The 25,874-nt window shown below is 41.2% G+C and overlaps 1 protein-coding gene across 3 annotated transcripts in view; it reads left to right on the top strand.

Annotated features, from left to right (window-relative positions):
- EPG5 (ectopic P-granules autophagy protein 5 homolog) overlaps window positions 1-25,874 on the top strand; it is a 57,987-nt gene that overhangs the window by 16,025 nt on the left and 16,088 nt on the right. For 2 of the 3 annotated variants that reach the window (XM_027656062.1, XM_027656064.1), the window contains 20 exons: window positions 2,949-3,103; window positions 3,711-3,851; window positions 4,017-4,181; window positions 5,361-5,483; window positions 7,303-7,562; window positions 9,851-9,991; window positions 10,725-10,869; window positions 11,694-11,891; window positions 12,563-12,673; window positions 13,457-13,576; window positions 14,961-15,127; window positions 15,223-15,450; window positions 17,356-17,479; window positions 18,294-18,435; window positions 19,361-19,532; window positions 20,727-20,889; window positions 21,504-21,646; window positions 22,858-23,014; window positions 24,166-24,360; window positions 25,392-25,605. In XM_027656062.1, the coding sequence (XP_027511863.1) occupies window positions 2,949-3,103; window positions 3,711-3,851; window positions 4,017-4,181; window positions 5,361-5,483; window positions 7,303-7,562; window positions 9,851-9,991; window positions 10,725-10,869; window positions 11,694-11,891; window positions 12,563-12,673; window positions 13,457-13,576; window positions 14,961-15,127; window positions 15,223-15,450; window positions 17,356-17,479; window positions 18,294-18,435; window positions 19,361-19,532; window positions 20,727-20,889; window positions 21,504-21,646; window positions 22,858-23,014; window positions 24,166-24,360; window positions 25,392-25,605 (3,264 nt within the window). The remainder of the gene's footprint in view (window positions 1-2,948; window positions 3,104-3,710; window positions 3,852-4,016; window positions 4,182-5,360; window positions 5,484-7,302; window positions 7,563-9,850; window positions 9,992-10,724; window positions 10,870-11,693; window positions 11,892-12,562; window positions 12,674-13,456; window positions 13,577-14,960; window positions 15,128-15,222; window positions 15,451-17,355; window positions 17,480-18,293; window positions 18,436-19,360; window positions 19,533-20,726; window positions 20,890-21,503; window positions 21,647-22,857; window positions 23,015-24,165; window positions 24,361-25,391; window positions 25,606-25,874) is intronic. The other variant, XM_027656063.1, reaches the window with a different exon arrangement.

Below are 25,874 nucleotides of genomic sequence, written 5' to 3'. Positions count from 1 at the left end.
TTGTACTTTTCAGCTGGCTGGTAGGCCAAGTGGCTGTTTTGGTGGAGAAGCAGAAGAAAACAGTGATCTTGAGAGGTCACTGAGTGTCCTGACTCTGTACAAGCTCAGCTAACATTTAAGGCAATTTACACGGAGTGGGAGAGAGGTATCAGAACTGTAGTTGTGTGCACTTGATGAAGTGCTGATCTGATTAGCACTTTGCAGCCAAAACAGCAACAGTAACACTGTTTCAGTAGAATGTCTTTATTTTTCTTTTTGCTGTACAATTTTTACTGCATCTCAAAGAGAAAGTAGTATGATGCTGTGAGTTGCAGTAACAAACACTGATTTATTTTAAAAATTATTATTTTTTCAGGTATTATTTTGCTTTTGGGTAACTTTTTTTGTTTTAAATTCCCTGGTATGCTGATGCAGGATATTTTTATCCTCTTCATTCTCCCCAGTGGGTGATGTCAGCACAATGCTGTTTTTCACCAATGTCTAGACAGGGAATATCAACAGTTCTTTCAGTGAAATCCATCTAATCTTCTGAAATACCTTCTTTTGACTGACATCAATATAATGCTTAATTTACTGTAATTAATACCCTGGAAGACCATGACATTAACATTCCCTTGGGAGAGAACCTTTTTTATTGCTTTTCCTTCCCAAATTAAGCTTGAGAAAAGAGTGGTGAATCTACAGGAAGCCTGGGTAATTGATGGAAGCTTAAGCTTACGTATGTAGAGGTGGGAGCATAGTTGCTTTTAAGAAATAGTCAGAAATTGCTTGATGAAATGGAGTGCTGTGAGGGAGCTGAACTTACCAGGACAACCTCTGGACTATGGACATATCAGGTATAATAAAATACCCCCATGGGGAATTCAGTTACTTGAGGTATTCTTGAGTATGCTAATAAACTTACTGTGGATATCATGTTTTCATTGACAAGCAATGACCAGGTAGTTTCTCCTTGATATTTCAGACCTGTGTGATTACAAGGATGTGTTCTCTTAAGTTTTATAAATGTAAGATGAACAGTTTTGTCTTTACTTCCATTGCAAATGACTGTGAGAACCTGATGAACAGCACTTGCTCAGAGAGGCTGTGGCTGCCCTGTCCCTGGAAGTGTTCGAAGGCTGCTTAAATGGGGACCTGGGCAATCTGTTCCAGTGAGTGGCATCCCTGCCAATGGCAAGGGGTTGGAACCAGGTGATCCTGAAGGCCTCTTCTAAGCCAGACCGTTCTAGTATTCTAGGATTCTGTTCCTGGTCAGTTTCCCTGCTGCCAGTAGCAAGATTTGAGGAGCCACTGATTTTTAGGGTGTCTCTGAACTTGAATTGTAGTGTGGTCTGAGGAAGAGAATTGGCTCAATTGGCAAGTGCGTGGTGAAAATGTGGTGGCCCCACTGTGAGATGACAGGATTTAAGTGGAGGATGACAGGATTTCTTGCCTTGTTCCTTTTCCCCATCCTTCAGTCTCAGGCAATGGAGCCCACAGACAACCCCTTCCCCACGCTGTGGGTCAGTGTGCTGTGCCTTTAGATACAGTAATGGCATGGTCATTTTTTTCATGTCCTTCTGCATTACCCTAAAAAACCTGCAAACAACAAGAGAATGCATTCCTCTATAACTTCTGTCATAAGGATGAAATATAACATTAGGAGAGGGAGGCTGATGGATGAGACATCTCCTCTGTGTCTACTGTATCTACCAGGAGTGTAGTTTATCTTACTGTATGGAGAAACTGTTCCTTAAATTGCACAATCCTCCAGCCTGCTGTTCATGAGGTGCTTTGCCTGTACAAGCCTGACCTTCTCATGTTGAGGTACAGTTGCAAAATTCTTGAAAGCCCTTAAAATAGACTGTAACTTAAGTGCAAGTGTTTAATCACAAGCCCGCTGAGCACGTGCCTGTGCAGGTTGGGTAGCTGAGTGCCACAATAAGTGCTTTTTCTATATATTCCACTGCTATGGTAAAATCACTGTAAACAGTGCTTACTGGCATGCTGTGCTTCAGAGGAGGCAGACCACTCTCCAAACCTTTTTGCAGCTCAAATGCTGTTTTCAGTCCTTGCTTTGCTGCAGAGATTCTATTTAGTTATATGTTATTTTAATTTTAAATTATTTTACTTTAAATAAAATATTTTAATATTATTTAATTTTAAGTTATTTTAAAGCCCCGTGGAGGTTTCCTTGTACCCTTACCTTCCTGTTGTCCCCCACCCTTAGGAAAGGAATATTTATTTGTGTTTGGCACCATCTCAGTCGGGTTTAAAGAGGAAACCTACCTTGAATTTGAGTGAAAGCATCTCTTAACCTTCCTTCCTGTGCAGCTTCAGTTCTCTGTTTTCAGAGATATGCTCCAAACAAGTGCACCCAGTACTTTTTCTTGTATTGAATTTGAGAAATTGAGTCTCGCCTTCCCTTGTAACTCTTAGGCATAATCTAAGACCAGGGCAAAATACTTGCAGTATTTTTATTTGTAATCGGCATAGAATGGTCTACCCAGTTTAATTACTGCTTGAGATCATGGGATGTGAAATGGACAGTGTCTCTCAACTTGATCAAAACCTCTCTGCTGTGCCTGGATGGACTGAGTTTTAATCTCCTGGCCGTGTCCTGATTAAAACTAGAATCCTTTCATATGATTTGGGCTTAATCTGTGGAATTAATTGCTCTAGTAAGTAATGGAAGCCAAAACTGTGATACTGTTTTTAAAAAGCAGAAAGATTCAAGCAGTTCTTCCTGTGGATGACTGACATGGCATAGTTAAAATAATATTAAAAACTGAATTCCAGCCACTCCTGAAGAGAGGCTACTAATATACAAGACTCCAGTGATTATAATTCCTTTGTTACTGGTTCCTTCTCTGGGACTGGAGTGTGAGTAAGTGTATAAATGTTGATATCTGTCCTATGACACTTCTTTTATCATGTTTCTTTCACCTGATTTTTTTTTTTTCCCCTAGACCCACAGCACCTCGAAAATTTTGAAAAGTATCTCCAGTCAATGAACTGCTCAGAAGAAATCTGTCTACTCACCACATTTGCTCAGATGGCACAAACCAAACGGGCTGATGTTGATGAGGATTTTATCAAAATCATTGTTCTGGAGATATATGAGGTGAGTGATGTTACTGTTAGTGATGTCTCCATTCAGGAGAAGGATGGAAGTGCTCTTTCCATTTCTAACAGTGGAAGGTGTGGAACTTGCTTGGCTTCTGTTGTTTATTCTACCATGGAACTAAGAAAGGGCTACTTCTGAGATTTATAATTGGCACTGAATTAAAATAGCATGAAGGACTTGTTTTTTATTTCTGGGAAAAAGAACAACTTTTCTGTACACAAATCCGAATGAAACAAATGAAGAAAAATGTTTTTTTTTGTTGTTGCTGTTTTATTTTTCTGATGCAGATCTAACCTGTAGCTCTGAACTTCCTTGTGTGGTGTTTTTTCTGTTGTGGTCTCTAGATTTTGGTGGTAATTTTTTTAGTGTGTCGTGGTGTTGGTCCTGTGCTTAATTTTGGGCTTTGTGTTTATATCTGTGACATAGCAGTTTCTTTGTCTTTTGGGGCAATCATTTTCATTTTAATATTGGCATTTATGAGTAATCTTTGTGCACGATGACCAGTTACTGAGCAATTCAGTTCTGTATTTTCCAAACGACATTTTATTTCAATGCCAGTGAAGGTCAGCCAAGACCAGTAACTTCTTCCTGCTCATATTCCCAGGTGTCCTATGTTAGCCTTTCCACAAGAGAGACATTTTCCAAAGTCGGTCGAGAACTCTTGGGAGCCATTGCCAGCATCCACACAGAGATTATTTCCATACTGCTGGATCGAATTAGAGAGACCATTGAGAAGGTTGGGATGGTAAGTGACAATGTCCATCATTTAAAGCAGATACGTCTTGGCATGAATGGATTGTGTAAAGACCTGTCTGTGGGGTTTTTTGGTTGTTCCACTCTTTAAGACAGAAGGGCATAATGCTGATTATTGTGTTGAGTCCTCATTATCCTTTTTTTTCTGTCCTCAAAGGTTTCCTTGTACCTGTTTAAAGAGCTACCATTGTACCTGTGGAAGCCTTCTCCATCCGAGATAGCGCTGATTCGTGACTGGTTATTAAATTACAGCCTGACAACAGTGGAGAATAAGCTTGCCTGCATTATCCTGGAAGGGCTGAACTGGGGATTTGGGGAGCAGGTATGTATTGAAAACAGTTTTGAAAACTCCTCAGTTTTTCAGAGCAAAAGCTTTACTCAACTTGGGATTAGAAATGAACTGGAAGACAGTTAATTACATGCATTATATAATGTCTGTGCACTTAATAGCACAGGATGGGAACTTCACAGTAATTTTACAACGTTCTGCTTTCTTGTAGCTGAGATTAAAAGAGACATTTAAGTGAGTGTTTCCTCTCTCTAAACAAGAGGAAACAGCTGACAGGACAATTTTTATGGTTAAGATTAAGATACCTGTGGCTGCAGAAATAGAGGAATCTTCCAAGGAGTGTGTAGGAGACTGGTGTGGCTGTGGTTTGGTTGCTGGTATCCAGGTATGTCTTTCACAATGCAAGAAAACTAATGATTGAAATGAAAAATTTCAGAACCCTGAGCATTATTTAAATGATTAGAAATTGGTCCATATATTGGATTACTCCAGGAGCTTTGTCAGTTCAGGATCCACTCGAGGGTAAATGCTATTTTAGAGAGAAACAGAAATAGATTGGGGAAAAAAAATCCTGTTGTCTGTGTTCTGTGATCCATTTTAGCATTGCAGCCTGGGCATTTGGTCATTCTGAACTCTTCTCTTTGCTGTGTTGATGCTTGTACAAAAATACTGACTTTTTCTCCCTGTTTCTTGATGACATGTGAAGAAAAAGGGAAAAGGTAGGGAAAATGAACAGAGAGATCTTTGCTGTGCATTAACAGGGCCATGTCTGTGCCTTTTGATATGGAGAAAAACAGTTCTGTAATGTGGCAGTTGATAAGAGGAATTACTGTGTTTTCATACAAAAAACATGGTGATGTGGTTTGGGTTTGCTTTTAAAGGGAAGAATTCCAGTTTCTGTGTTACGTAGTTTAAAATGGCATCTATGGATTTTTGGATTAATTGCTATAAATTCATGAAATGCACATGGAAAGTGATTGTGATCAACTTTTTTTTAAATAATGTATCTGTGTATTGCCCAGTGTGAGCCCAGAATTCTTAAACGTTGGGCTGAATTTTTCTTATGGGCAAGATTTTGCCTGGATATCGCAGTATTTGATTTGAACTGTCAGAAGGAGATTAAGATTTATTTCCCTGTAGTGCAACTGAATGATGCAGTTGTAGAGACCTTTTAAAATGACATAAAGTTCTGTGTTCTGATTCTGTATTTAGCAGACTGCTCTTCATCTGGATCAAGCTGTCCATTCTGAAGTTGCACTGATGGTCCTGGAAGCGTATCAGAAATATCTCTCCCAGAAACCCTATGCTGGGCTGCTTTCTGAAAGCATAAAGCAGGTATCCCTTCTTCAGAATTACAGGGAATAGCTTATGGATGGTGATAATCAGGAAAAACTGCAAGTCAAGACCTTGTTTTCTTTCTTTTATTTTTTTAAAGATGTTCTATCTTGATCCTGCTAGAATACCATGACATACCAGCATTCAGTATTGTCTGAATTTCAGAGCTATCTGAAAACAGCTGTTAGGCTTATGTGGAACATCTGTATGAGAATCATAAAATCATAGAATGGTTTGGGTTGGAAAGGACCTTAAAGATCATCTGTACCACGGGCAAGGACTATCCCAGGTTGCTCCAAGCCCTGTCCAACCTGGCCTTGGACATTCCCAGGGATGGGGCAGCCACAGCTTCTCTGGGCAACCCGTGCCAGGGCCTCACCACCCTCACAGGGAAGAATTTCTTCCCAATGTCCCATCTAACCCTGCCCTATGTCAGTAAGAAGCCAATCCTAATTGTCCTGTCACTCCAGGCCCTTGTAAATATTCTTTTTCCATGTTTCTTGAAATAGACATTTTAATTTTAACCCCTATGTAGATCTGTAGTTGATTAGTCACAAGCTGGAGCAGAAGAGACATCCTCCCTGTGATTCCAGCTCTCTTAGTATTACCTTATTTGAAGACTCAGATGTTAATCCCTTTAGAAGCTTTTCAGTCAGTGCTGTGTGACCTGAACACCCCACAAACGTTTGTTACGTTGATTTTACAGCACATGGGTCTCTGAGGAAGGGATAGCTCCAAGTTACAGAAGGGGAATGGAAGGATAGAAAGATCAGGATTAAAAAAAACCCCTATTTTCATTGTTCAATCCAAGATGCTTCTATTTATTTATTCAGAGCTTTTAGCACTGTGCTGTACTTTGTCTTCTCAGTATTTCTTGTACAGTGTTTCCCCCTCCCATGTGCTTTTCCTCCCCGTGTTTTCTTCCCACACTCTTCATGTTCCTTGTTCTCTCTGCTCTTTTCTGACTTGCCCCTCTGCACTACTTGGCCATGGTTTGTTGTTTTGTGCCAGATAGAGGAGTTGTCTATTTTAAGCCTATTTCAGCCTTGGCTGCCACTTGTACTGGGGAATCTGTCCTGACTTGCCTGAACTCGTAATTGGAATTAGAGAGAAAATAGTACTTAGGTTTTTGTACCCCCGTTCTGAGAGGGTGAAATGCCTGCATTGCCTCCCAGCTCTGCAATTTACACTACTGTCAGAGCATGTACAATATTTTGTTTTCCCCAAGGTTTATAATTCTTTCTAATCTAGACAGGATCTTCATGACCACAGACACATGTATGTGGCACAGACTCTGCCTGTCCACATTACAGACTTCTTTCTAAGGAGAGGCTGCTAGGTTTTAGTTTGGTTTTTTTTTTTTTTGACATATGCTACTTTTTTTACACTAGCTGTCCTAAACGTTGTAAACATTGTGGAAGGTTGTTGCGTGGCTTTCTTTTTTCAGTAGTAAAATCAAAATTCAGTCCAAGATCCACATCCAACTTGGAAAAATCTAGGCAAACAGTGTTGACAGCCTTTACTAAAAAGGATGGGAGGGGTAGGGAGAGGAGGTGGAAGTCAAGGCAATAGGAACAGAGTGTTTAGATAAACTACATGGTGTGTCTAAAGGATAACTACTGCTGGTGTGATCATAGAATTGTAGAAGGTTTGGGTTGGAAGGGACCCCAGAGATTATCTAGTGCCAGTTCCTGTGTCACAGTGTTGTGATAGAAGAGCAGACCCATCCAAGCTGCCCCAGGTCCCCGACTGGAGCCACGTGTGCTGTGTTGTTTCATCTGTGCTCCCTCTCATTTCTGCTCCTGCTGCTCTGTCCCAGGTCTCCTACTTAGCCAGCATTGTTCGTTACGGAGAAACACCGGAGACTTCCTTCAACCAGTGGGCTTGGAGTTTGATTCTGAGGCTGAAGCTGCACAGGAACGACCGGGGGGTGCAGCAGGGCGGGCAGCCTGTGCCCGTGTGCGACAGCGCGCTCGACGCGGCCGAGTCAGTCGCGCTGCACCCCCTGCTCAAGGCTGTGAAAGCAAACATCCCCATAGGCTGCTACCTGGCACTGGCCATGACCACCCTGGGGCACAGGTGAGTGCTTCTTGTGTGTTTGCCTTGGATGGGTGGCCCCAGTGACTGGCCTCAGTGACTGAGCAACCTCCCTGGTGGCGAGATGAGGGTTGTTAAAGTTCTTCATGCCTGTTTGAAGAAAAAAGGACTTGTGATGCAAGGCATTGAGGAGTCTGTTGGGGACAGTGTCTCTCTTCTGAGGAGATACTGTGGGAGCTGGGCTTGTTTAACATAAAGAAGACTGAGAGAGGATCTCAGTAATGCACGTAAACATCTCAAAGGTGGGTGTCAGACGATGGTGCCAGACTCTGTTCAGTGGTACCTAGCAATAGGATGAGGTACAATTACCATAAAAATTGCCACAAGAAGTTTCACCTCAACATGAGGAATAACTTCTTTATATTTAAGGTAGCAGAGCACTGGAACAGCTGCCCAGGGAGGTCGTGGAGTCTCCCTCTCTGGAGACATCCCAAACCCACCTGGATGCCTTCCTGTGTGACCTACTCCAAGTGACCCTGCCTTGGCAGGGGGATTGGTCTAGAGGATTTCCAGAGATCCCTTCCAACCCTAATTATTCTGTGATTCTGTGACTGTAGTTGGACAGAATCACAGAATCATTTAGGTTGGAAAAGACACCTGAGATCATAGAGTCCAACCTTTGACCAAACACCACCATGTCACCTAGACCAGGGCACTGAGTGCCACATCCAGTTGTTTCTTGAACACCTCTGGGGATGGTGACTCTACCACCTCCCTGGTCAGCCCATTCCAATGCCTGACAACCCTTTCTGTGAAGAAATTCTTCCTGAATTCTTCTTTCAAAGAACACGATAGTTCCTTTATTTTGCTAATAGTAGTTTTTGCCTTCTGCATGTTAAGGTGAAAGTAGTCATTAGAAACAGTACAGAAACTGGGGGGTTAACAGGATTTCTCTGGACAGGAATAACTTTTAACCACACTTACTGAAAGGGCTATTCTACAGGTAATTTTTTTTAGCAGAGCTGCAGGACAGCATTCGGAAAACAGCGATGACAAAAAGCGCATTCATATTGGGAATGATAAATAAAGAACTTTGTAGCCTTGAAACTGAACCTCATAACTGTGACTGTGTTTCAACACAGTCTTAACCAGTGCTGTCAGCTTGTTTGTAGGTAAGGCTTTTGGGCATAATCAAATATACTGGTTGATTAAGGTACAGAGACACACAAAATTTAATCAGTCCTTACCAGATCTGTTTTCCCTGAATCTGTGGTCTCTAATTATCTGTTATTCAAAACTTTCACTAACTTGTTTTCTGTGTACAATATTGTGTTACTCTTTGAAGAGAAATTGTCTGAGTTATCTTCTCCTTCTCCAAGTCACAGCTTGATGATAAGATTATGCCATTATAGATACTTCAAAGCACTGGATTAATTTGAGACTGATATGGAGGTATTCTGGTTGAGGCTGGCAATTTTTCCATGACTTGGAGCGTGAAATAAAAAACCAAAGAACCTCTTTAGTTTGTCCCCCTGTACCTTCTCGGTTTGGCCTTGCAAAAAACCATTTGATATCCTTCTACTGTATAAACATTAACACAGGTATTAATTGCATGCAAAAAATCAAAACCAGTTACGTTTGTGAGCAGAAGAAACAAAGTGCTGTACTGTGTGTTTGTGACTTAATACAATATTTCATTTTCATGACCTCAGAGTAGACACAGGATTCATGTTTTGCATCTTTTTCCAATGTGCACCTTTTCTCAGTCAGCAAAACTAATGCAATGTGCCAAACAAGTTGCTGCTACTGAGTTTTCTGGACACTTAAGAGTAGAATTTATCTCATCTGGCTGTGACCATCTGAGTACCTGCTGTAAGGAAACCCTCTGAGGTCCATCTACAAGTAGTGAAGAAAGATGTGCAGACCATCCTCCGAACTGAGGAGATGTCAAAGCCAGAACATGTGAAACTCCCTTTGTGGGTTCTTCTTTTGCCCAAACAGGGAGGCGAGTTGGTTGGGTTAGGGAACACACCACCAAGCTTTAAACTGATAGGTGGAGGAAGGCCTGCATCTCCAGGGATTTTTGGAAGATGGGACACATCCACAGAAGGGCAGGAAATACTTACCTAGTCTGTTGAATGGCAGCAGTTGAATGGCTCCTATAGCTGAATAAAAAGCTCTGGAATTAGCTGTTTAGTTTTTCAAAGATGAAGTGTAAAGTTATGAATGTATTTACATCTCAGTTTGTAAAGAGTAAATCAACACCCAGTCTTTCTTTCTACTGATAGTCAATGTGTTTTTCATAATTATATACTTTTTTTTTTTTATAGCATTGAGAAGTTCTGTGCTGAAGGGATCCCTCTTTTGGGTGTACTCGTCCAGTCTAGACATCTGAGAACAGTAGTGCATGTGCTGGATAAAATTTTACCATTGTTTTACTCTTGCCAGTATTACCTCCTGAAGAATGAACAGTAAGCATTCTATGTTTGTGATACATTTATTTATTTATTTTATATATTTATTTGCTTAATTTATGATAATTGCAATGAAAGTTAATCTTAACTGTTACATTTACGTGGCTTCATGCTGAGTTTTGCATCCAGTGAGAACATGGTGGTGGAAGTACATCTGGTTTCTGTGCTGAGTAACTTTTTGGGATTGACTGTGGTTGAGGAAATAGTTGTAGAAGTGTGTCCTGCTGACACCACATATACAGCCGTTGCTGTTGCTGCTGCTGTGCCACAGAAGTGTTCTTCAGGCAGCTGTATTTCAAGTAGCTGTGGTGTTAAATGAGTGAGAAAGACCAGCTGGCAGTATCAGCAGGGACACAGTATGTCCAGTACTGGACTTCAGATGTCTGTCCTGGTCAGTTTGTAATGTGGTCACCGAGGCGCCTTTGTCTTGGACCACTTGACAGTCTCCCAGACAACTCCTGGGCTAGATTTGGGTGCTGATGTAGATCAAGGACTGCATTTAGTCCTGAGGAGCTGCCTTGAATTACGGTCTGCTGTTAAATGTTCATACTGTGCCCATTATATGGCTAAAGTGGAGCAAATAAATCTGCATTGTGGGTGTGACTCAAAGCCCTGGATATATCTGTCAGCAGTGCTGTTGAGCTGGTTTTAAATTCCCTAGACGCAACTTTTCTATTTGTTACATAGTAGAAGATATTTTAGAGTTAATTTCGTTTGTTGACATCCCTAGGTTTTTATCTTACATCCAACTGTTCCTTCATCTGGACAGTGGAGTCCCTCAAGGAGTTACCCAGCAGGTTACCCATAAAGTGACACAGCACTTGACAGGTGTGAACTATGGAGAAAACGTTAAGCTGCTCAGTAGTATGATACAGGTAAGAAGATTATTTAAAAAAAAAAAGGAAGGGGGGGGACAGTATTTAAAACCAGGCTGTTTTGTACCAAACTGGTGTTTAAGGTTGGAAAGGGTACTGAATTTGGCAGTTTTGCAGCCAGGGAGTGCCCTGCATCAAGCATTAAATAGTTGGGTTTGGTTTCCTGGAATGCTTCTGCTTAAACTTGCCTAAATCTGGCAGTGCATCTGATACTGGACATAACAACGTTTCCCCTCCAGACTTCTTGGAAAATTAATTTTCCAATAGCAGGTCATGCCTGCCTAAAAAAAGGTAATGTAATATGCAGCACTACTTTCTTATTTGTGTTATTCGAGGAATGCAGCAAATGTATTAATGTTTGAAAGCTTTGCTTTTTGCCGTTCATTTGGGGCTGTGGGATGACAAAAATGTTGCTGTGTGAGGGAACAGTAGTATTTTTTTTAAGTGCAGAGAGGTCAAGGAGCAAGGTCATCTAACATTAGAGGAGGGTAAGGGAAACAGACCTACTCTGGGAAGTCCTTTTACAGGAACATCAGGTGACACTTAAGAAATAGATGCTATTTATACCTCCAGGTCACCGGGGTCCTGCTTAAGGCTTTTATGCCTGTTTTTGCTGCTTGCACAAGGTGCTCTGCTCTCCAGGCTGTAGAGTTTGCAGGGGTTTGGAGGCTGGAGTTGACAAAGCTGTCCTTGCTTAGGTATAGAGGGCACGTACTTGAAGGATAGGCCCACAGCCTTATGCAAGTTAAACAGTTCTTCAATAGATGCTTAACCTTTAATCGACGCTGCAATCTGTTGACGGATTTTACACTTTTATTTGGCAGACTCACATTTTTGTAAGTGACCAGCCAAATGGAGTGGGGCCAGCTGCAGTACTGGAGTTCTGGGTCCAGGTCCTCACCAGCCAGCAGCTGTGGCACCGGGACAGGGCAACACTCTGCTTGCTGGATGACTTATGTAAAGCTGCTTTTCAGTACAGTCAAGAGGACTGTGTACAAAAGCTGCTTTACCAACAGCACAAGGTAAATAGTTGTGGTGTACTGGTGTGGCTGTTGAGTAAATAGTCAGTTTGTTTGTTGTTCACTCTGATTTTGATGTGAATGTATTTTCCTGAAGTGCTACAGAAATAGTCATAGGATCCTGCCTTGGGCAGGGACACCTTCCACTAGACCAGGTTACTCCAAGCCCTGTCCAACCTGGCCTTGGACACTTCTAGGGATGGGGCAGCCACAGCTTTTCTGGACAATCTGGCATAAGTGATAATGAGATTATCTGATTTTCTTCTGAGTGGGTCAAAATCAGTGAAATGTCTGATATTTTGGTAGTAATTATTAAAACCGATTTGTAACACAGTTTTCATTCATATGAGTTCTATCACAGTTTGTGTTCTTTGCGTTCCAGATGTTCAGTAGTGTGTCTAGAACAAAAATGGGACTTCCTCTCCAGAAAAAAAACAGACAGTGTTCAGTAAAACAAGATATTTTCACTGAAAAAAGAAATTAAGTACAAACAGGCATCTATCTCAGTGGTGCCTGGCTGAGCTAAGATGGGAAAATAGCAATATGAGTCAGAAAGGAACTTGTATGAAAGTAGTGACATACCTAAATCTTCTAAATAGAAATACCTAAATCTTCTAAATCACCGCTTCTTACAAAAAAAAAACAAAACCCAAATGTTTTCTGTTTCTGTGCAGAATGCTTTGGGCTATCACTGTGACAAAGGTCTGCTGTCTTCCCTTGTTAGCTGGATCGTGGCAGGCAATGTGACACCATCTTTTGTGGAGGGCAATGCCAATCCCTCTCAGGTAAGTGATGGTGTTGTGTGAACAGCCCTGTGATAAGCAGTGTAGAGGTGTCTTGAGGGCTCTTTTTTCCCTGCTTTTGCGTGTTTTTGCAGATTTTTTTTTCTCGTTCCCTTTTTCTTCCTTTCCCAGAGTGATTTTTATTTTCTTTTTTCATTTTCTTGTGATTAAGTCCTAATTTAGCCTAAGAGAATTCTGTGGTTTATTACACTAAAGGGAACATGGACATTTTCCATGGAGAGAGTTTGTCTAATCTGTGTCCAAGAATTCATATAATAGGATTTAGTAGTTAGGTTTTCTTTCTAATCTTCAATTCCCCTCAATCTATTTAATAAGAGAAAATATGTGAAGCCTGACTTTTCTATTAGATCAGTCTTTATCTGATAAATATTTTGAATTTTAGTTGCCTTCTCTCTGCCTGAGTTCCTTGTTCAAGCAAAAGGAAGAAAAACCCTGCAGTACCACAAATGGAGATGTGTAGTGCAGGTGGGAGAGAGGAGATCTTATTTTACTGAGTTTGAGAAGTTTGTTTCCTCCAGAACTGTCTGGATAATTCTGTCTGTTGTCCCTGCTTTTCCCTTTCTGTCCCAAGATAGTACAAAATATGAAGGGGATGTTTTAATGTGAGGATAAAGAGGAAACTGGTTTTCTTCTTGAGATGTGATACTGCCTTTTCCAGCTTTGTAATGGGTACTGTCAGACATTCCTCTTAAGAAAGTAGCAAGCTTCCTGATCCTATCCCTACTGTTTTCTTATCAATGTTTCTGTTATTTCTGTGTTGTCCAGGTCTGGTTTTCATGGATGGTGTTAAATATGGAGTCAATATTTGAAGAAGATTCACAGCTTCGCAGAGTTGTGGAGGGGGAGCTGGTTATTAATGCTTTAACTCCTGATCAAGCTTTGAAGGTGAGAGAACTGTCCATCCCTTTTTGTTAGAGAGAGAAGTGTTCCCTTGTATCATTTAGTTTTATCTTACGTACTTTTTCTTACCAGGATAAAAGAATAAATAATGCTTTATCTGTCTTTACAGGTGAAAATATACCCCAGGGAAATTTTCTTCTACATTTTGAGTACATTTGAGTTGTTTTACATTTAAAAGCTACCATGCGAATAATACAGAAAACTTCAGACTTCAGTTACTAATTTGTGCTCTTGCATGACTTTCTGGGTCATCTGAATGCCTCATGACTTTTAGTGGATTTACTCTATACCACTGGGGTGGGGAGTGCTTATTTTTCAGGTGGGAAAATGAGTCTATATTTCAAATAGATGATTTCTCAGATGATCTGAATTTTGCCTCTACTTTTCTCTATTTTCTGAATTATTTTCCAAGGCTTTCAGAACTGTTTAGGTCTCTCCCTTAACAAGGAACCTAATCAGGTGTATTTTAGGCCATGTTGCAAGCTTTTTCCAGGTTCTTTGACCTAATTCTGTTAGAAATTCTGGAGCAAAGCAAGTGGAAAGCAAAGCTGTCCAATCTCAAAGTGTGACTTTTACCCCATCTTTCATCTCAGCTGTTTCTGTTTTTTTAATGAAGCCCCATGAAACTAGGTTTGCCTGGGCTCTGTCCAGGCTGGTACCTGTCTTACATCCTTGAAGTGTAGTCTGGAAAACATTAGTCCTTTGGCTTGCATGTCTTGATTTAGCCAAGTAGGATGTGGGTAGTGTGTGGAAAAAGGATGCTGAGGGTTCCTGAGGTCTGGTGTAGGTGATGAGGTAGTGCCAGGGTCTGCTCTGAGGTTTGGGAACTGGGGAAAAGCCTTGCATTGCCCTGCATCAGGCACAGTCCAGGAGGGCTTGATGTGGGACTGTTCAATGATTTAGTGGGTCCGTGCTGTTGCGAATACGGGGTGTTGCTTTGTCTTCGTTCTGCTTTTCCTTCTGTATTCTTTCTTCACATCAGTTTTACTTTACATTTCGAATTTTCACTGGAGCTATATGGAATGTAGGCTGGTAAAAGATAAAAGTAGCATGCTGGAAGTCTAAAACAGGAGCATCTACCTCTGTGAGGAAGAACAGTAATTAGCTGTAATTAACACCAATGGCCCATATGTTGGCCTTGCATCAGAACCGTCATGCTACTTTTTTTTCAGCATTGGAGGTGTAGCTCTGCTCTCCAGCATAACTGTGAGCTGGGCAGCTCATCCTTCAAGACCTGGAACAGATGTGTGACTGTTCCCAAAGTTTTCTCCTCTGTAATTACCAACTGTACATGCTGTGTTACTCTGTTAAATTAACCTGTGACAGCCTGTTACAGCAGAACACCTGTCTGAAAGTGTTGTTTCTGCAGAAAGCCCAGGCCCAGCTGAAGCTGCCCATCGTCCCTTCCCTTCAGAGGCTCATGATCTACCGCTGGGCTCACCAGGCCCTTGCTACCCCGGCAGATCACCCTCTCATGCCACTAATCTGGCAGAAATTCTTCCTCCTGTACCTGCACCGACCAGGACCACAGTACGGGTGAGTCTCACCTGCTCCTGCAGATCAGCAAGCAGAGATGCTGATTTGGCACTTGCAACAAGACTTAGCTGTGCTTTTCTTGACTTGTTTTTCAGGTTACCTGTAGATGGCTGTATTGGGAGGCGTTTTTTCCAGAGTGCAGCTCACGTGAACTTGCTGAATGAGATGAAGCAGCGGTTGATAGAGGTGGCAGACTTCCACCATGCTGCCAGCAAAGCACTGAGGGTGGAGAGCCCTGCTGAGGGCACTGACAGGTCACCAGAGAAGGCCAGCTGCTCACCTGAGTACCTGACTTCACCTGAGCTGCATAAGGAGCTTGTCAGGTAAAAAAAGCTTGCCCGGTTCCATCTTGTTCTGTGCAAATGCCCAAGTAACTACTACAGCACAGTTGTAGCTGTGTGAGATGTGAAGGAATGCGACCTTAGATGTGCTGCAGGAACTCGTTATATACATAGAATCATAGAATCATTCAGGTTGAAAAATTCAGATCATGAAGTCCAGCCATTAACTCAGCACTGCCATGGCCACCGCTAACCCAACTCCCCAGGTTGTGGTCAGATCAGTTCCTCTGTTGGTACAATGTGTTCTGTTGGAGAGGGGACTGATTTTACTACTAAAAATAAAACATTGTTAACAGAGTTGTCACCCCCCTTAGGGGAGGAGCTTTGCTTTTTATATGAATAGTCGCCCTGTGCTGGTAAAATATTTATTGTTTAGGCATATCTGCTACCTGCTGTAAATGTAGAGTGCTACTTGGTGTGTATACATCTCTTTGTCACAGACCAGGGCTTAAATTTATGTTAATTATGATGATTTCATCAGGAAATATACTGGGGACTTGAACACATGATTCACTTTGTGCAGTTTGCTTGGTTAGCAAGCTGAAGGTGAGCTGTGCCAAGGGCGTTCTGTGCCACCTGAAAAATGATAAGTCTGCTTAACCAAAGCCTTGGCACAAAACTCTGTTTTTGTCTTGGAGTAGGCTAAGGAGAGTGGTATAGTCACTCACTGCCACTTACCTGCTGATCCCTCACTTTTGTAAGGGATGGTAACTTCTAAGAGATGCCTTATGCACACTAAAACTGAGGCATTGCTATTCCAAAGTCAGTGGTTCTGTAACACAGAGACTTTTGGTCTGAAAAGTCCTCCATAAGAAGTGTTTGCAATATGGCAATATTTGAATAGTCCCAGAAACCAGATGAAAGAATTATTTGGAAAGAGTCCCTTATTCAAAGGCTTTGGGTGTATGGAATCTGAGCTCCTGGTGGGTGCTCCCCTCAGCAGTCAGTAGGTACTGTACCAACAAACAAGGGAGATCATAAATCCTACTTGGGCCTTTGTGAAAAATAGTCTAGAGATGCTCACTGGGTGTGACTTGATTGATATTTTAAGTCTTTCATTACAGAGAAGTTCCCCACTCCAGTATAAATACAGACTGCTCTACACCCAAGTAAATCTTAGGTTAAGGAAGTTTAACGACATGTCTAGTTTCCTAGACAGGGGGGAAATTATTGGTAGGGCTTGTAAGGGCCGATTTCTTGGAACTAGACTACTCCCATTTTTTCACCTATGTCACTGATGTAGGAAACAGGAGTTTGCTAGTGATATTTAATACCGCAGTGTGAAGATTTAATGGCATTTTAGTGCTTCCTTGTCAGGAAGGCTTGGATGGTATGATTAGAGAAAAGGTACCACTCAGTGGAATGATGTCAGCTGAAGAAATAGGTGTATTTATGTAAAAGTACACTATTAGTGGAGGAGGAAATGGGAATGAACTAGCCATGAATGAGACTCTGAAAAAAAACAACTTGAAGAATGTGACTTAACTCAGATGTGACCTTTTGGAACAGGCAGTCTAGAGGAGTCACGGGGTGAGAAGTCAAACTTGCTCACACGTACTCTGTTTTTTCCTGTGGTCTTTTGAATTGGATTGTGGTGAGATTCCCTGACATAATAGACTATTCCAGTCCTGGGTCTTATGCTAATTGGCATAAATGTTTTCCTTTTCAGAATTTGTCTTGTTACTCTTTGTTATTGCTCTTTGTATTTTTCTAAGTGGCTTCATGTCAGTGATGGTATTTGAACTGACAGTAAACTACTCAAAAAGCAACTGAAACCTCAGTTTTGAGCTATTATTGTAGCATTATTTGTTGCCTTAATTCTGAACCCCAGAACAATCGAAGTTCACACTGATATATTTTTTCCCTTTTTTTCTCTTTTTTTCTCAGGCTTTGTAATATTTTAGTTTTGTGGTTGGAAGAAGAGAATTTCCAGAAAGGAGACACATACATTCCCTCTTTACCAAAGCAGTATGATGTACATAGACTTGCTAAAGTCATGCAGAATCAACAGGTAAAGTGCTAATAACCCTGAAAATCTGGGATCCAAAGTTCACTTGTTAAAACGAGTCCCTGAAATCAGTGAGAGACTTGGTGTCACTAGCCTTGAACACACATACAGCAAACTGCCTTCCTTTGTGTTTGAAAGAGGGCTCAGAAGTAGATCCCTTACATATCTTCATGACAACACAGTCCTTATTCTGTACTGCTCTGTAATTTCCATTCTAAGATAACATTAGAGAATTGTTGAAGTTGGAATTTTAAATAACAAAAGACTGGAAGCCAAAACCTGCTCATGTTGGTAGTCTGTAAAATGTCAGGTTCGAATATAATTTTGTGAGTGGGAAGTGTGTATTATTCTGTCCATCAAGCCTAAAGAATTAGTATAACTAAAAAACCTGTAAGAGGGGAGGTTTTGGAAGGGCCTTTCCTTATGCTTGCTTTGTTTTTATTCCTCCAGTGTATGTGACTGCTGGAAATGCAGCAGTTAATTATGCCATGATGTTTTAGACTATCGTGGTCTTCATGTTTGCTTTTTAAGAACAGATTTTTAATAATCTGTACCCTTCGTCTCTTATTTGTCAGAAATTATACTGTGTCAGATTTCTTCTCTACATGTCACTAATGCTTTTCAGTAGCTTCTGTATATGTGGTAAGAATTCTTCAGGTTAGGTTGTTTTCCCCCTTAATAATAAACTTCTTACGACTTAAAACTACAGGATCTGTTTTTATGTACTTATTTTAGTTCCATTTTAGTTCTACTGGGATGAATGCACAGTGTATGCTACTGATCAAAATAGTAATGGTAATTTAATTCTTTTGTTCAGGATTTGTGGATGGAGTTTGTCAATGTGGAACTCATACACCATGAGTTTCAGGAAGCTCTAAACCTTTGGCTGCAAGTTCAGCTCGAATCACATACAACCTGTGTTCCTGCAGGGCAGACAGATTTCACCAACCCTTTATCAGGTAAGAGATAAGAATATTATTAATGGAACTGCACCATAAAGGACTTTGAGGGTGTCAAAGCCCTGGTTTCTTTAGGAATTTAATGATGCCCGTGAATGAAGATGTTAGTACAGTTTGTTTTCTCTCGGTACAGTATTTTGCATGAAGTTGTTGTGGTTTCCCCACTAAGATTCTCATGTGAGAGGTTAGCATGGATGGCTTTGGCTTCAAGTTTGCCACATCACAGAGCAGAGCTAGAGCTTCGTGGGTGAGCTCCTCAAAAATTCCTCTGCACAGAGCATGTCCCACACAGGCTGAAGTTTAGGTAGAGACGGCTGCAAGCAAAGGGAAAACCCACTGTAATTGAAAACAGTGGATTTTTTTGTGTGACTGATTGAAAAAGGAGGGGGAGGGAATAGAAGGAAACGGGAATAGTTTCATAGGCAAATTAGTTTGGACAAAGAAACTGAGTGGGAATCAGCAGGAGGAGAAGGCTGTCCTGGGGAGAGGCTGTGCTTTGGGGAGGAACTGGAGCTGACAAGACAAAAGGTGAGAATGAGTTGTAGGGAAAGGAAGATGAATTTTGCTTAGACTGGATCTGGAAGCCTCTGTCAGATGAGAAGAATAAATGGGGTGATATGAGGAAAATAAATGGGGTGATATGAGGAAGGTGGGACTGGTTGGGGGAAACAAGGAAAGCTGTCGGGCTTTTGATCCTAATGTTTGTGTGATGGAGGAGCTGGTAATGAAAATTAGCTGTGTAAAATAGACTTTGAGAAAAATAGGAAGATTAGTTGAGTGTTTTTTTTTTCCTTTTTAAAAGGAGAAACCCTGAGAAATACTTGTCTGCTGCTAAAAATGTTTCATGCCAAAAAATTAATGCTTTTGTTGAGCTTCCCCTGAAGTTTTCTCATTGACAGAACTTACTTCTGCTTTCTTTTTGTAGCCAAAGAGAGGATCATGAATAATTTGAAGAAGTTTGATACTCCCAAGCCCCCTCTCCCACTCCAGACAATGAAAGCCCCTGTGCCAGTCATTTCCTCTGCCAGTCTAGTGAGTCAGAAGGAAGCAGTTCAGCTCATGCGTACGGACCTGAACATCCTGCAGCAGCATGCCAAGTAAGTCATAGCTGTGTTCCTTCTGCCTCTCTGGTGTGTCCAGCAGTGTCTGAGCATCATCACAGAATGGTTTGGGAAAGGACCTTAAAGGGCATCCAGTCCCAGCCCCTGCCACAGGCAGGGACACCTTCCACTATCCCAGGTTGCTCCAAACCTCGTCCAGCCTGGCCTTGGACACTTCCAGGGCTGGGGCAGCCACAGCTTCTCTGGGCAACCTGTGCCAGGGCCTCACCACCCTCATAGCCAGGAATTTTTTCCTAACGATACCCTTCACAACAACCTCATTTGTGGTGTTGGCACAAGACCCATCAGTACTTGACTTTCTTATCCTATTTGTTTTCTCTTTCTTCTTGTCTATCGTGTTGTTATTCTACTCCTTCAACTGAGACAAGACTGCACAAGTCTTATCTAATGTCTGAGTTTATATGATCCAGCATCTAACTTCTACATTTTTCTCATTTGGCATACTTTCTGAAATAAAACCTCCTTTTAGCCTAAATTTCTTGACAATGAGTTACTTAACCCTTTTGCACTAATGTAGTAGTTCCAATATGATGCACCAGAGCCCCTGAGAAAGAAATCTGATTTCTGGTTCTGTTGGCTTTGTGAGTGAAAGAGACTCTCTGTTTTTAATATTCTTAATCAGAGAATCCAGCTGAATTATTTTCAAACACAACTGATCAATCCGTAGCTGTTCTTGCCCAGTGTAGTCACTTAATAACGATATTATGAACAAAAAAGTATTAAGCCCAAGAGATTGTGTTGAAACAATTCCAACGGCGATTTTAGGTGGGTTTGTTTTTTTTCCCCTGACTGAATCATCCCATGGTTGAGGTTTTTTGGGTCTTTTTCTTTTCTTTTCTTTTTTTTTTCTTCTTTTGTGGAAAATTGCATTTTCTACAGAGGATATTCTATTGAGTTTCATTCCAGGTTGTCATATAAAATAATTCAAAGGAACTCATGCGTATTTGAGTAGTTTTGCTCTTATGAACCTGTTTTTTTTTATTACTTTGAAGTGCTATTACTTTGAAGTTTTAACTCAATTTAATGTAATAACCTTTTATGTTTTCTAGGAAGGTGTCATGAGCCTTTGTACAGCACATTAAATTGAGATTTCATCTCTTGCTTATGAGTTCTTAGCATTACCGTTTTTCAATACAGATTTTGGTAATTTTATTAATAAATGGTTTTCAGAACTGCAGCTCTCTGGGAATCGCAGCATGTTGCTCTCAATAATGAAATACTGGACACGGTGCCTAAGCTGTTTGTGAACAGGGAAGAGCAGATCACCCTCCATTTGGAGTGCCGGGGGACTTCCAATAAGGGCTGTCAGGGAGCAGCTCTGCTCACCATCCAGGTGAGAAACTTGTGTCATCCCTTCTGCCTGGGTGCTGCTGGACAGAGAGGATGAATGTGAGGTGTCTGAATCATTACAAGAACGGTACCAGCTGACCAAATAAGTCCATGCACGTAATAGTTACCTGAGATACCTCATATGCAGTGCTCAAAAGGGGCAGATCAACAGCTGGAGGATAAGTTGCTCCATAACTTGTTTTGCTCGTGGCATCCACCTTAAACTGTTTCCCAGTGCATGGATATGGGAATATGCTCGCTGACAGGAACAGAAACATGAAAATGTTTATAGAAATACTCCCATGTTGCTTGGCAAATTAATTTCTTGATCCCCTCTAAGTTTCAGTCCCCGGGGATTAAAAGCCTTACATGAAAGACATGAATTATATTAGTGTGTGTGATAATTAAGGAGGAACATGACCAAGGATGTGTGCTTGGGCACGATGTGCTAAATCTGATCAAAGCTCTCGGTGGGGGAGAACCATCTGTATGCAGAGTCCTCTTACCGGATTCCGCTTCGTTTTTACAAATAGGTGTGACACGGAGGAGCTTTAGCAAAAAAAAAAAAAGTGAATTCTGAAGTGAATGTTTGTCTTTTTTTTTTTTTTGGTCACTTAGTTTGAAGGGAAGCACAAAAACGAGGCGGTGAGCCAGCAGCTTCATGCTCTGCGCAAAGAAGTGAGACAGCTGCAGGCAGAAGCTACGAAGCCGCCTTCCCTGGGCGTTGTGGAAGCAGCAGTGCACGTGGAGAATTTTATAACGTAGGTTGTTCAGACACTGCTTTAGGCAGTGATGTTTTGTATTTCTCTTCCTGTATGTTAAGAGTTAAAATGTGGAACCTGTTTTGTTGGTTTTTTTCGCTGTGCTTATCAGCTCGGGTCAACAACAGAGACTTGTGTGTTTGTGACACAGGCCTCCAAAGGAATAACTCTGTTATCAGGAGGTCATTCAACCTCAGTAGGCACACAGTAGTGTTTTCTACTTATGTTTATTGTTCTGTGTATTTGAATAGCCCTCCTAACCCTGCAAAAGCACACTGGATGATGGCTGGGATGCTGTGTTAACCTTTAGGGAGTGGCAAACTTGTACCACAAGCTGTCTTAGCCATAGGCTAAACTGTATGTTTTTAATATTTCTCTCTATGGGTTTTTGCCTGTTATAGTGCAGGACATAGTTCTTTTAATAGAGAATTATGATTTGAAGTAGTTTTTCAATATGTGAAACAAAATTGTGCAGTGGAAGAGGGCTATGTAACACCACTTTTCTGGGTGGTGTGAATACATGAGGTGGTCCAGGGCCCTCTTCCTCTTGAAGACCTTTCAGAGTTCGTCCCAGAGGTCCGGTTTTGCAACTTGGTTCTTCTCAATCTTCCAGATTTCTGCTGGGATTCTCTTAGTGTAGCTGGTTTACTACTGAGTGCACTCCTTCTACAAGTGAAAATATTTGCTCACTGTTTCTACGTGTTCATTCTTGACCACTGATCTGAAAAATTCTGTGGATGAACTAGTTCTTGGGACTTACATCTCTGGAGTTGCATGTCCTTCAGATTCTTTAATTCAGACTCAGTGAAGATGGGGGTTTGATCTCAACAAACATGTACTTGGCAACACTCAAGAAACGATTCTGTTTTAATCCTTTTATTGTTGAGCCTGTGAAGTAAAAGAGGTAATTTTTCTTGCAGTACAAGTGTAGTTGAGATGCCTTAAGAATGTGATGAACACGTGATTAGAGGGAGAAATAATCCTTTGGAACTATGCCGTGAAAATCTTTCAGTGATCACTTTCTGACTCTGCTTATGGAGACTTTCTAAGGTTTGGAGGTACCCATTTCAGGCAGCAAAATTACTTGAGCTCACGGAGCATCAGAAATACCCCTCTCAAGTCCCCATATTGGCAAGAAACCTTTCTTCATTGTCACAGGTTATTCTCCACACGTTAAATTTAATTCGCCTTTTGAATTTAATTTCTTTTAGGGCCTTAATAAATATCTACAAGGTGCAACCCATGCCTGCAATTAAGAAAGTTGGAATTAGTTTGTTTTTTACGTTGGTGGAGTATGTGTGTGATGAAACTCAGCGCAACCCTCCCACAAGGCAGTTCTTCACGTCCTGCATTGAGATTCTGGGCCAAGTGAGTTTACTTTTGGAATAAAATTTTACTTTTGAATGCCTAATGCTTATTCCAGTTGCTTGCTGGTATTGGGGGTCTGACACATTCAGAAACCTGAAAGTTCTAAGCTTGTATCCCATTTTCTTTTCAACTAATCGTTATAATATACAGTCTTTAGGAGAGTTGAAGCTTGCATTTAAGCAAAAATGAAAAACTCTTGCTCTGAGGTACCTCCTTAGTGCTAACAAATGCTCACTGTGTTAGCTAAGTGCTGGATTTTTGGGCAGGTAACAGAAGTTTAGGTACTTTCAGTTCATAAAAGTGTGTTTCAGCATATACTTTGCTTTCACCTGTCACTTTCTAGTTGATGTATATCTTGTCAACCTCAGTATTTAGACACCTTTATTCTACAGCCTTGCAGTGTTCTTTGTGTAGAGAATTTGCCAGAAGTTTTCTGGTAGAGAATAAAAGTGCTTTTGGTTGGTGGTAATGTTTTCTGTGGGAAACACATTATGTGGGTTCTCTGAGAAAAAGCTTTGGGTCCAGATATACATTTTCATCTCTTAGATACAGTTTGTTTCTATATGCAGATGTTTTTAAGCACCTCTAACAACTGAAGTGCTGAAAAGCTCTTCATAGCTGTAGTTCTGTTAAATTTTTCCTGTTATTGAACAGGGCTGGTGAAATCTGGATTCATTTTCTTTTGCTATCCCATCAGAAAAATAGTACTTCTAGGTATTTTTAGACAGCATATGTGATCACAAGTGCTGTTCTAAAATGTACTAGGGAAACATGTTTATTTTGCTTTATGTCATAGAATCATAGAATCATAGAATAGATTGGGTTGGAAAAGACCTCCAAGATCATCAAGTCCAACCCCTGATCCAACTCCAATTACTATATCATGGCACTAAGGGCCACGTCCAATCTCTTTTTAAAAACCTCCAGGGATGGTGAATCCACCACCTCTCTGGGTAGGCCGTTCCAATGCCTTGTGGAGTAACAGTGTTTAGTTGATGTTAATCTGACACAGTCTTTTGTTTTTGAGGAAAAACTTCCGTTTTTATAGAAGGACCAAAATTATGCTTGTCTCAACAAAAAAATCCTTAATAGGTGTATTTTTCAGTCGATTCATGCTGGGCCATTTTTCTCACCATTCCCAATTTTCTCAGGTGTTCATCAGTGGGACCAAGTCAGAGTGCAGACATCTGCTCGAGACCATCCTGCAGAACCGAAGGCTCTGTACCCTCCTTTCTCCTTACTTCACTCCCGTTGCCTCTCCCAGTGAATTTGTGACTTTGTATGAAAAAGTCGTGGCCTTTCTGAGTGAGGACAACAGTGATGTTGTCTTCATGCTGCTGACAAAGGTGAGGTCTGGTTTGTGGGTGTTTTTTCCCTAAAGACTCTGTTTTTAGACTAAGGAACAAAGAGGTGCAAAATCTGGTAATTTAAAATAGCATTGACAGGTTCTGTAGAGCTGAGTTGCCCATCCTGAATGGTATGTGTTGCATTTAAATTCAAGAGGGGCTAGAGTCAAAAGCAAGTGGCTTAAATATCCTTTTCTAGCACAGATAGTATCAGTATGTGCTTCTCAAGGTTTACTCTTGAAATTAAAGCAGGCTCTCAGTGGCTTCTTCTGCCTGATATCTCTGCAGAGACATGCATCCAGATAGCCAGTGAATCCCAGGTATCTTAACAATCAAAACAAAACCAAATTTGGAACAGTGTCTGAGTTTTCCACCTCTGTTTGGCACCCATGTCCTTCCTGCCTGTCTTAAAACATACAGAGTTAGATCAGAGCAAGTGACCTGCACATCTCATTTCAGGGCTGTGTGATACTGCCTGCCTCCATGGTCAGTGGGGAAATTAGTGTTACACTTGGGCTTTGGTACCAATCTGATTCTCTCCTCATTACTTACACAGAAAGACAGGGCTCGACAGCTGGGAGCAGCAGGCAGCCTGTTTTGGGATATCTGTAGCAAGGAGTGATCAGTGTTGTGTCCCTGCTCACAAGAATCTGAACAGATGGTGAAGAGGCTACGAAGGCTTTTCACCTCCACCTGAAAATTTATGGACTGTGGAGATCAGTCCAGTGTAATGCTTATGATTGTTTGGCAGTGGTACTGCAGTGTGGAAATTGGGACACATCTTTATGAATCTGAGCATCCCTCGCCAAGGGCTGTTTCATAAAGCCAGGGGCTTCTGCAATATGATAAATCATAACCTTTAAAGAGTGTCACCTTGGTTTGGAGTTAGGGATAATGAGGTGAAAATTCATTAGGTTTTTCTTAAATATATAAAAAATTAGAGATTTTTCCCCAATAATTTCTCCCTTCTCCTAAAGGTGTTGAGGCTGTTAAAGTTTCTGCTTACAAATGCTTCCTGTCCTCTGCTCTAGTTTGACCTCGTGCAGTGGTTAAGCCTGGCTAAGCCACCTCTTGCTGAGCGTACCAAGCTTCTGGAGTCTATTCACTTGGCTCTCAATGCATGTGGCCTAGAACCCGAAGAAGACATTTTGATGCCATTTAATATCTTCTGCAAGCATTGGACTAACCTTCTCCAGTATCAGTTCCCTGACCACTACAGTGATTTCCTAAGGCTGTTCGTGCAAAGTGAGTACCTGAGTTGATGCACACTAAGCCCTTTGTGCAGAACCCTTCTGGTTTAAAATATGAACTGCATGCAGTAGAGTTAAGCAGCAACAAATACAGAATGATTTAAACTTTTTAAATTTTCTATATGTATTTCTGTGTGGATGCTGTGTGGTGTGATTTTATTAGAGGTATTGTAGCTCTGCTAGAAAGAAACACCCCTCTGCAGGTCAAAGCACATGCAGCAGTGACAACAGATCTTTAAGCCCATATAACAGGATTAATAGAAG

Source organism: Corapipo altera, unplaced genomic scaffold (genome assembly GCF_003945725.1).
Source record: "Corapipo altera isolate COAL_440 unplaced genomic scaffold, ASM394572v1 61553, whole genome shotgun sequence".
Classification (NCBI taxonomy): domain Eukaryota; kingdom Metazoa; phylum Chordata; class Aves; order Passeriformes; family Pipridae; genus Corapipo; species Corapipo altera.
The sequence above is the reverse complement of the archived record's forward strand: the minus strand, read 5'-3'. Positions and strand labels throughout refer to the sequence as shown.